A 12,181-nucleotide genomic window follows, 5' to 3' on the forward strand; every position below is an offset into this window, starting at 1 on the left:
TCTCTCCTCTCTCTCCGTTTCAGCCATTTAGCTAACTGTTAGGACTTCTCTGCTTGCTTACTAACTAGTTACCCCCTATGGGGTACAAGTACCCCTGGTCAGGAAGTCACTGATCGACTTCAACTTGTATCCTGACTGACTGTAAGCCATGTAGCAAGTCCTAAGAATGTCAGTTTTCGTTCTCTGAAGACTTGTATGAAATTGAATGAGCTAAAAGGAAAGCTACCTTCACTTTGGACTTCTGAAGTCAACAGTGTCCAAGCTGCTTTATCATTGGTCGACAGCATAGATTTACTTGAGCCTTTCATGTCAGGTTTGACAAGATAGGAAAGCCTCTAGTGAACTTTGATGTTCAACTTTGATGACACTTCCATCAAATGAATTTGGTACAGAGTAAGACTGTCAGAGATGCTAGCAGGACCAGCCACTATGAGTGCATGTAATGTGAGCACACCATTCGAAAGAGATTTGGGTGAAATGTTTGAAAGCCAGTAAAACATGATGAAGTTCACTGATTTGAATTGCTTGTCTAATCTATATTACATGTCAGTCAGAAGGTTACTGGTTTTCGTCTTAAAGAAGGAAATATGTGCTGTAATGTTGAACTATATACAATATTCATCAGAGCTGTGAGTGTGTGGCTTTTCCCTTTTTTCTTTTATGCACACAACATCTGACCCTGGCTCAGCTATCCAGGACTTTGATGTGTGAATCCATTCTTCATAATGATTGAATGTACAGGTAGAAACTGAAAATATGATTTGCAGATTAAAAAAAACAATAGTAACATCCTGAGTACTGCTATCAAAGGACATAAAGTGTGCATGTGTCCGTAAGGTAATGGCGTGTGATTAGGACTCTTTTCTTTTGAATCAGAATTACCATTGTTACTGTGGGACCCCCTCACCTATCTTTGCTCAAAATGTGCTGAAACACCGAATGCGAGGCTCAATCACACACACAGCAGGGGACAGACACACACACACACACAGGACCTCTCTCCTCTGACAGAAAAAGAGCTTGCTTCAGTCTCTTTCTCTTTTTCTCCTTGTCTTTTCATCTCCTGTGTGATTTGAAACAGCCTTTCAGGCCTCTATCGCTAATGTACCGAATAGGCTCCCATTGTTAATGTTACAGTTCCTTTTGTGTGTGTTTCTCTCTGCTCCCAGAGGACTGCACTGAAACCTGATAGGCAGCATAGGGTGGCAGCGGTGGGATCTCTTTATTTGTCCTTTTTTTTACTAGGTAATTATGGAAATAATTCTTCTTTGTTTTGGCTTTTCTCTGCTGAGAGTCCAGTTCATAATTAATTGGTAGCGTGAAGGACTAGCCAATTTTAAATCACAAGGGAGGGGTCGAGGGGGCTTGTTTTATTGGCTGGTGCCTGGTTGGGGCAGCGGGCGGGTGGAGCATCTGAATTAGATTAGATTTAATTAAGGCATGGGGCCCCTGACTACACACTGGTACATAAATAGGCTGTATGCCAGGCTGGTTGTTGTCGGGAATTCAACAGTATGTGCACACACACACATTGAAGACTGCTGAAGACTCCCACAGGCCTTCAAGGTCAGGTAGACACAGAAAACATGCAGCATGGTGTATGGAAGAATGGGAAAACAAGCTCAAAAAAACTCCTCCTCTAATGATAGCTTGTTTTGTCCACACAGATGCCCTGACAAATACTGAGCTTTGATAGTCTCTCTATAACCCCCAGCACCTTTATCTTAAAGGAATAGTTCGACATTTTGGGGAATCCACCTACTCGGTTTCTTGCAGAGAGTTAAATAAGGTTGATACCATTCTCCTATCTGCCAGGTGAATATGAAGCCAGCAGCTAGTTAGCTGAGCTTAGCATAAAGACTGGATACAGAGGGAAATAGCTTGCATCGATCTTTTCACCCAACTCTCTGCGAAAAAATAAATAAATAAGGATTTATCCCTTTTCCTTTAAGAACACATTGTTACCTCTATCAATATATGATTTGAATTCCAGTACATATAAAGAATATATTAGGCTGTTAAATACATTTGGAATCAGAAAGTGGAGTTCCCTTTCATAAGAATTTTAGTTGGTGTAGCTTTGTGGATCTGACTCAATATAACAGGGTCACACTGGTTGACTTTGTGTGTAGCTCTGCACGTTTCATTTAATTCTCTGAGGCCCTGTACGTGTTGGGACGGGATCTCTACCCTGTGCTAAAGACAATATCCCCCAAGAGCCTGTAAGTCTATGTAAGCCTGGAATACTTCAAAAAGCCAAAAAGGTTTGCCTGCTTTGCAGTTTCAGGGGATCTAATCCTTACAGATAGAAGCATTTTTCGGACTATTGATTCAACCTCGAGATATCTTGTAATGGTCATTTCCTGGCAAGCTTTCTGAGCAATATCCTCAACTGTCTGCATGATGGCTAGTGGACAGAGATGTGAGTCCTTTTAAGTGTATATTAGACATAAATACATGCAGTGCGTTAAGCAGCAACGCAGAAACCTTGAATACAGAACACTGAAAGTGCTCCAATGAGTGTTTTGAACTTTTTAGCAGGCATACAGAGGTTTGATGTTTACAGCCCCCTGAGGCATTAGTGTAATTTAAACTGAAACGGCAACTGTAAAATACTTTTATGTAGCTCATTCCTTATTAGCACAGCCTTACTGCAGCTCCGTAATAAATAGGATTCCTTCCACTCTCCCTCCCTCTCTCCTTAATACAACAGTACTGTCTGCCGGTAAGCTGCAGAAACACCATTTACATGAGCCTCACCCTGAGTGCCTGATTGAAATTCTCACACTGTGATATCAGTCAGCGGAAATGTTTAAGTGCTATTTCCATCATCCCATCTGGAATAATAAGCTGCACTGCTCCCTGGCATTAAAGTAGTCCCTTTCCTCATTTCTCCTACTGCTGGCCACGGTTCTCATAGCGAACTTTGAGTTCCCTGGACTCCTAAATAGCTTTCAGACACCCCCTTTCCCTGCGACAAACATGGTAATCTGTGACAGCCCCTGGTGTTCCTTTGCCTTCTATCATCTTCAGTGGAGAGAAACTCAAGTAGTGTTTTATCTAAAACTGCTGTAAGCTGTTTTGTCCTCACAAAGAATTAGTTAGCCTCTCTGTTCTTTTTCTTTCTTCATAATAAACAAGGAGGTCCTTATTTTTGAACTAGGGGCTCAAAACTAGCTTCTGCAGCCTGCACGATGCTCCATTTGTTCTTCTTGTCTCTGGAAGCTCTTGGGGAGAGTCTGTTATGCTTATTATGTAGCACTCTCATCTCCATGAGAGGCTGCCTCTGTTAAATCACAGAACACATTTCACAATAAACCTGAAAACAATTTACTGCTTGATATTCATGCCTCCCTCCTTCATTCCCTTCTCCATTCCCCTGGCTTTGCAACTCCACAGCTTAAACCTTCTGTTTCGTCAACCTCCTGTTCCCTTTAATTGTTTCTATGTTCCTCCGTGTCTCCATCCATCCATCCTCTATTTCCTTCTTTGTCTCCCTCGCCACCACTCATTCTCCCTTTTCCCCAACCTCCTACACAATCCTCAACCCATCTCCTTCCTGTCCTCCACAGAAGCTCCGGGGCAGGACTTTGTGACACTGGACTACCGTTTGCGTTACTACCCCAGCATCACCTATGCCGTCATCGGCAGCGCTGTTATCTTCGTCCTGGTGGTGGCATTGCTGGCCTTGGTCCTCCATCACCAGAGGAAGCGGAGCGTCCTGCTGCCCAGAGGCGTAAGAGGGAGCTCACATCACCACCATCATCATCAGCCCCTGCTGCTGTCCCGTCTGGTCATTTTGGACCGGGGCCACATTCACCCCGGAGGTCCAGGTCTCTCCCCAGGCTCCCCCACCGCAGCGGGCCAGTACTGCTCAACTCCTCAGGCACTGCAGCTGCTGTCTGGTAGCCTATATCCCTCCGGACAGTCCATTGACTCACCTCCGTCATACTCGCAAGCTGTTCTTGATGTCAGGTGAATCGAATAATTGTTCTAACATCTGTATAGAAGTTTATCATTTTTTTCTCTGTATCCATAAAGCTAGCTTTACCAAACCAAAAACCTAAAGCAGAAAAAGGGGCGGTGAAGTTGTCTCTCTAGCAAAGTATAATTTCATTTAGTACATCATTTTGATACAACATAATGAGACTGTAATTTAATTTACTTGTTAGCTCTCAATCAATTTCTATACACACAGACCAAATGAGTTCTTGAGAATGATAAACAAACGAGGAATGTTGGTCATAAATTACTCAAAAAACAGAGAAGAACATTTTTCTGAAAAAAAAACTATTGCTTACTTCGCTTTTACTCACTTAAAAATGAGCGATTTTCTGGCCATAATGTGCCTTATCATATTTTATCCAGTTGTTTAAAAAAACAAAATTGTAATATGGTAGAAAATAAGAAAAAATTCATACATGAAAAAACTAAATGATGAGCATGTAAGTCAGATAAGCACAAATCTTACTGGGTTACAGGTTTCCCTAACTTATGCTGTTATATAATCACGTTATTTTGACAGAAAGTGGTGTAAATCCTGAATCTTTGTTAGCTGCTGGTCACGGTCTTATGTAATAGTTTATGTCCCTAACATAATATTTTTTCTCTATCTGTCTGTTTTACCCCTAGTCGGCCTCCCTGGTTTGATCTCCCGCCTCCCCCATACCTCTCAGATGGGGAGTTTCCATCAGATGGCGAGCTGCCTCAATACGAGGGCCCACAAGACCCTTTGAGCGTCCCGACAGCACATCTCTCTGCACCCTCCACACCCAGAACTGTGGGCTCGAGCACCCAGCCAAGTTCAAGCTCCAGAGAGGAGTCAGACCAGCTGTAGTCGCTCTCTTGTAGAACTTAGAGACTGTAGTTAGACTGCAGGACTGAAGGACCAGGCTGCAGGGCCACAGGAGGCCAGGACAGTCCACAGCAAAAACTGCTGAGGTGAATCAACAGGGACTAAGAGACAGTAGACTAAACAGTGCCCTAAACTTGCTGCCTACACATCGATTTACTGAAGCACTGTACTGAGACAAGCTCGTCCTGCTGGAATGATCTTGTAGTGCTGGCGCCCCCTGCTGGGATCATGGCTGCCCTACACCTTAATCAGTTACACATTCATTCATTCTTCAGTTCAGCTGAATTTTGGTCCCCTTGAAGAAATACTGTGTCTGATACCTAATAGTGACCACAACCTGCATCTCCAAAGAAGTATGAGTTAACCTGCCATTAATTAACACATTCATTAACGTATTACATGTGATGATACAACCTGAAATGTTTTGATAACATGATAGAGCTGAGTCAAAGTGATGCACCGTTTTCTAATACTTCTCACTTTACCGCAACTACAGTATTTTCCATAGTGGGGTTTATAAGAGATTTCTATTGTGTTAAAATTATAAAATACCCAAATGCAAAATAAAATCTGTACTGTTGAGAATTACTGCTACATTTAATGACTTACTGTACTAATTTTAGCAATGACATGTTATTCTTACTGAAATTGATACACTTTTAGACAGTACAGTGGTGTTATGTAAGTTTTATGTGAGTTTTAATAGTTTAACAGAAACACATGCAGTTGTGATATATAAGAGGAGCTCAATCAGTGGTACTCAGACATTTAAATATGTTTTTTCAGTGTGGATGTGAACTGATTATAGTAAAAATGTACATTTTGTAACTTCTTTAGTGGTACTTCAAACTCATATTAGCAGAGGAAAAGTTGAGAGGAAAATTTGAAAAACATTTCTAAAAGAGCACACAGTATTTCACAGTATTTCTTGTTGTCTTTGTTAGATTCAAGCTAAAAATGTGAAGAGGACCATTGAGATTTTTTGAAATAACGCTGAGCAGAAATGATAGAAGTATATATCCTTACCAAGTGAGTTTCATAAATCATTCCTCCAAGCAAAAGAACCATCTCTGTTTTCAAAGATAACTTTTTATTACATTTCTGGTTGAAGACCAATAATGTTTTTATGTAGAGACAAAAGAGAAATACAAAGGATTTTGTTGAGGCCTTATTCTGTGATAGTTTGGTCGTAAGTGCCTTTGTATGTAATGTGGGCGCAAACTGCCTTTTTAAAACCTCTAAAAACAGCGGCCTAGTCTCTGATTTTATACAAAGCTCACATGACAACATACATTTTAAGAATTTCTTGTCTTAGATCAAAATTTGCTTGAGATTTGTAATGTATATAACTGGTTGTGTATCAGTCTGGAAAATCATCCTCAGTAGTATTAGACAATGACTGATGAAATCCATATCTGAAGGATCTGTGTATACAAATGTACTATTGTCTTTTGACCTTTGTTTGTTCATTTCAAAGTGGTTTGTTCAACACTGTACAGAGGAAATAGAGCAAGTAAAGAAATCTATTTAAAAGTCTTTAAGAGTTTAAAGTGAGAGATGAATGTTTAAATGTAGTTGTGCTTTGCATCTTTATTTTTCCTCTAGAGCCAGCAGTGATATTGCAGGCACAAGAAAAACAATCAAACCAAAGATAATCATTATTAACCTTTACCCAAGCATATTACCCCCCAAAGGAATGATTATGTGTCACGACTGTTTGTACCTTTATTGTATTAAAATGTGCAAAGGTTTATTGAGTAAAACAGAATTCATGTTATTTGCTGTAAAACTGGAAAGCATTTCTCAGGACAAAACCTATACCTGTCTGTTCTGTTGTTTATATCTTGGTTTTATTTTAAGGAAGGTTTAACATCAAATTCCTTTTTCTGCCCTGATTCAATCTCATGAGGTTGGTATATTACATATTTGTGACGTTGCCCATCATGATCTTTTTATCCCTTGTATTCTGTACATCAAAAGTAATATAAAATTCTGACTCAGATCGTGTGTACGAGTCTTCCTGGAGATCTAATATAAAATTTTCTCAGCAACTTAATAATATTGTCAAAATAGGTTTATTGCAAAAGCTGGAGCTGTACTGCCAGCAGCCTGTACCCCAGACAGATAAACCTTACTTCATGGATCCCCAAATAATAAAGATTTTGTAGCCATAGGAATGCCATATGTGAAGAGAATGAAACGTGGTGGAAGTATTTCGATTCCCTACTAAAGAAAAAGTACCACACCACTATGTAAAATTACAGAAGTGTCATTAGATAAATGTACGTGATAAAACTAAGTACTTATTCTGCAGTGCTTCTGTGACTGATACATAATTAGTCATGGCATTATAAGATGATTAATACTGATGAATCAGTGCACAAGCAGCATTTCAGTGTGGTAGCTGGTCAAGGTGGAGCTATTTTTATTCAGTGGTTGCCAACCTAGGGTGTAGGCCCCTCCAATGGATCAGAAGACAAATCTAATGGGTTGTGAGATGATTAATGGGTTGGGGGGGTTGTAAATAAACGGTTGTCACATTCTGGGCTTTTCTCTAATATTTCTCTAATATATTTTTTTGCAAAACATTGGATAATTGTGACTCTGGGCATCAAACAGTATTATATAAGTGTATTATTTATTTTTCTCTGTAATATCTTAATCAGTAAAGTAATTAGTAACTATATGTGTCAAAAGTAGTGAAAAAAAAGTACAATATTTCCCTCTTAAATATTTAATTGCTGGTGTGAAGTGCTAGCAAGAGCCAGTCAATGAAATCAAAGTAATTATTATTTAACTGGAAAGCTCCTGAGCCCCCTCAAGTATCCATATTTTTCCTCCATGCGTGAATGTTTTATTATAGTGGCAGGTGAACAGCCCCCTGTAGTTCCAGATTTCCACCAATAGATGTCACCGTGCCACCATAACGGATAAAGCTCAGAACCGACTCCTCCAACGTGCAAAACTGAAGCTCTCCATTTCCGTCCTGCTAAATTGTCTAATATGTCAGATTTATTGTTGTTTTGTCAAAGTAGCTATTGATACTTAATGGAAAAATATTTTAGCATTCATGCTCAGATCTGCATACATCTTAGATTCATGGCAACTATCTACATCTTATGACACCTAGTTTATATATGAATACATATTATCTCACCAGTTGCCCCCTATTTTCATTGTAATGTCTCCCAAAGCCCTGCATCTCATCTTGCTCCTCCCGCCCCAATATCCGCATCACATTATGATACATCAGATAACATGTGATACCATCTCTGACAGCACACACCCATCCCCTTTCCTGTCCTTCCCATCCCTCTACCTGCTCCTCGCTTCCTAATAGTCCTTTATCCCGGTCTGCTCATCTTTTATCTTCCCACACTCACACATCTCTCATTTTTACTCCCCTCACCCCTCCTCCCTCATCCAACATTAGGAGCTTTTCTCTCATGGCCCTGCTCTCCTTTACCTCATCTTAAACCCTGATGCTGGAGGCCCATGTTTGCTTAGCCCGAGCCCTTAACTACACAGACTTTAATTAAAAGCCTGCACGCTTCTCTTTTGCTGTCTGTCATCTCTCTCTGTCTGCCTGGCAGCTGGTGAACTGAATTTCTACATATGCTGCAAAATTGTGTGTTCACACTGCTACCACCTCAGAGAAGATGAGACCAAGCCCCATTACTCTTAAGGCAAAGCACCCTCGCTGGGCAATAGTGTCAAGAACAGTAAAGATGATGGTGAAACAATGGCAATAAGGAAGAGGAGTAATAATGGTAGGTGGTAGTGGTCTGCTGGCGTGGTAGCAGTGAGAAAAGTGGTGACGTTAATGTTCATGTTGATGAGGATTATTGCTATCAGATACCATGGCAATATTCCAAGGTGACGGACAGAGAGACTAGTTTTCCTCTCTTGGGGGTCTTTCATTTGGTATTACCATAGCCATAAGCTATTGGATACAGTGCAATAAAGCTGGATAATATCTCACTGACAATAAAGACCTTAATTCTTTCAACTTGGGCTGACCGAGACTCTTGAGGTTACTCTATATTAATTTGCTCATGTAGTTTCTGATAATATTTCTCTACCGAAAAAAGGAAGCGATATAAAGCTCAAGTAGGGATATAAAACTAGATTTAGCCACATAGGTGTTTTAACTCATAAAGCTCTCTCTCTCACATTTGCTCACACATACGAACGCTCACGCTCACTTGGCTGTGGTGCCACAGCTCCAGTGAACTGGAGATAAGACCCAGTGTTTTCACATGTAAATGGTGTGAGCGTGGAGGGGAAAGGAGGGTGTATTGTTAGCATGGAGCAGCTCTGAGGGGCTCTGAGGAGCTCTGCTGAGGGTTTGGCCAGCGCAACCCTTATCAGATGAAGAGCAGGCCTCTGAGGGAAGGAGGGGTCGGCGAGGGACAAGGGCTGGGTAGGGTTGAGGGGGCCAACAGGAGAATAGAACAGCTGGCGGAGTCACGCGTGCAACCTCAAAAACACACAGAGCCCAGACACGCTGAGCACGGTGGGAATCTCCTCAGCTAAGAGATCCACAAACACACGGCCTCTTGTGTTATTATCAGCCACCAGCCAGAAAGTCTGAGCACATAATCACACATACACCAGCACGAAAAGAGGAGTATTTCACACAATCACGGACACACATACACATGAAAACAAAATTGAGGACAATCCCAAAGATTTGCAAATACACATTTCCATACAGACGTCTTTACACATCATTAGGCTGACACACACACAGAAGAAGAAAGGCTATGGTCACCCCAACACACAGATAGCTAAATCACCACTGAGAAATCGTCTAGTTTCACTGACTAAATAAATCCGCAATCATTTCAACTACCACCTGGTTTTTACATCCTTGAAAGCAGTATTGCTGTATTAGCATCACCTACAGAATGGGACGGATAGCACAAGATTCTTGTGCCTCTCTATGTGATTTATGCCATTCTCTCTTGCAATAAAGGCACTGATCACACTGACACTGCACATCTGACAACAAACAATATGTATGTTTGCTCCAGAATCAGTGGATCTCACAATCTGATAACCACCAAAGGACCAATTCAAATTCAAAAGGCCAGCCAACCATATTGTTAGGAGGAAGTCAAGGAAAGGTGAAATGCAAGCTTAAAAGGCTCATGAGTTATGAGAAATCTTCACATTATAGTAAATAATAAAGAAAAGAACTGATTATTGAATAGTGTAAGATTTGCATTACAACATTTGCTGCATCAAATTTTACCTCAAACACTGGAGCTGTCATTAAGTCAGTCAGCATACCGATAGAAACAAAAATTCCTCTCATATATATGCATGTATGCGTATATATGCATAAGTCAGAGCGGCATTAGCAGCTGAAACAGTAACACTTCCCTGCTTAAGAATAGACCAGGGTTCTGGCTCTTGTCCTTTCAATTCAGGCCAGTGTTAAACACACAGACTAGCATGCTAATGGGTAATCCCTGAGGACCAGCCACCTTTGTCCCTGCCCTTAGAGGATGTCTCTCTCTGGGCACTGGGTGACAGCCACCAGGCTGCCTGCTACTGGACAACCAGCATGTTGCCAGATACTGATCTCAGTCCTCCAGAGGGATGCCAGCAGGTTGCCAGGCCCTGATTGGTATCTGATGGGCGGAAGATTGGCGTCTGTCCTGGTTTCTTTTTTGTTTGTTTTTTTCTTGTCTGTGATGCACCAAGGGGAGGTTTGCTATCTTTCTTGATGAGAGGAAAGTGAAAGTGTATGGCGTAGTTGTCATACAGCAGGTGGTCTGTATGTGTCAACAAAGACCTCCAGTTAATCTCATAGACTTCAGTGGGTGAGTGGTATGAGGTTGCTACTTTTGTCTTAAAGGTAGCCACCTCATACTTAATGTCTTAAAGTTCAATTTAGTGACATTGACAACAATCTGAAGCATGTCATACAAGCGTTGAAAAGCAAATAATTGGTTTACAAGATAAGGGAGCAGCAACAGCAGATTCTGCTACTGATACAAACAGGTCACTTGACATTAAATCTATTTTGCAATAACGTCAAATGAAAAGAAATCCTGAATTTGAATAATGTCAGGTGGTTGTATGGGGGTTTGATTTTTTTAAATTGCTGAAAGGTGTTCCTGGGGTTATAAGCACTTGTTCATGTATCTCTATGGATTAAGACATTCCACATTGCAAGGTGGACAGTGGGAGAGGGAAGTGAGTCAAGAAAAAGGCTGTCATTGATTTGCTGAGAGGACATTCCACAGTGCAAGGTGCAGTAAGGAGGCCATAGGAGGAGGCTAATCCCTCGGGAATACTGGTTCTCCTAATCCTTATGATGTGATGAAATAAAGAGGAAGATGCTCTGTAGATTACACAAGAAACACGAGCACAGAAGAGCAGAGTGAAGCTTCAAAATTGATGACAACATCATGTACCGTGTGTGTGGTATTATATGTTGTTGGCCAAAGGATAGCCATATGATGATTATTTTAAACAATTTATCCAGCCCTGGTTTTATAATGTCCATGATGAAATATTGTGGTCTCATCCCAACTCCATACCCTCATCTGTCTTTTGACCCCCAGAGAACTGAGCTCCACATACAGCAGCACCCAGTACATATGCACACATACATTACAAGCACACAGACACACACACACACACACACACACACAGAGCTAGTACGCAGTGCAACTCACTAGTCCCTTCTCTCTACCTATTACAAATATCATAGATTGACTGTATTTTCATCTATCAGATGCAAATCTTTATTAAAACCACATGATATATTATGAAGATATTTGATATTTAAGTGCATCATTTATAATATGTTGTAATAGTGGCCAATATTTGTCTTGAGAACTTGAGGACTTGAGAACATATTTGTTTGTGGTGGACTTTTTTTGCAGATTCATCAGGGAAGCTGGATCCCCCACAATGCTAAAAAGTAATTCCTTTCCTCAACGTGTACCCTCAATCATCAATTCCCCACCCGCAACAACATCCTCATCCCCATCCATAGATACTGCATGGACCCCTACACACTCCTTCTAACCAAGGCTTGCACCCTCCCCCCATTTCCATCCACACTCCTTCAGAATGAAACACATAGAAACCATACCCCCCCGGCCCAAGTCCGCCTACCACCCAGGGCCACCCCATGCCTTGCACGTTCCTCTCAGACAGGGAGCACGACACTGGGCCCCACCATCCCCGTCTTTCTGTGGCCCCCCCAACTCGTCCATGCCCCTCAGTTCCATCCATCATATCTGCCCCCTGGCCTCTATCACGTCCCCACAAAGGCAGCTAACCCAAAGAAAAGAAAAGCCAAAA

At 41.3% G+C, this 12,181-nt stretch overlaps 1 protein-coding gene across 2 annotated transcripts in view; it reads left to right on the top strand.

The window, feature by feature from the left end:
* Nucleotides 1-7,210, top strand: part of ldlrad3 (low density lipoprotein receptor class A domain containing 3) — a 67,264-nt gene extending 60,054 nt beyond the window's left edge. Inside the window, exons 5-6 of one of the 2 annotated variants that reach the window (XM_035665682.1) lie at nt 3,573-3,975; nt 4,633-7,210. In XM_035665682.1, the coding sequence (XP_035521575.1) occupies nt 3,573-3,975; nt 4,633-4,837 (608 nt within the window). In that variant the 3' untranslated portion in view covers nt 4,838-7,210. The remainder of the gene's footprint in view (nt 1-3,572; nt 3,976-4,632) is intronic. The other variant, XM_035665681.1, reaches the window with a different exon arrangement.
* The last annotated feature ends 4,971 nt before the right edge of the window (nt 7,211-12,181 follow it).

The sequence above is a fragment of the Morone saxatilis genome, unplaced genomic scaffold (genome assembly GCF_004916995.1).
Source record: "Morone saxatilis isolate NCDOM2014 unplaced genomic scaffold, NCSU_SB_2.0 Contig2, whole genome shotgun sequence".
NCBI lineage: Eukaryota > Metazoa > Chordata > Actinopteri > Moronidae > Morone > Morone saxatilis.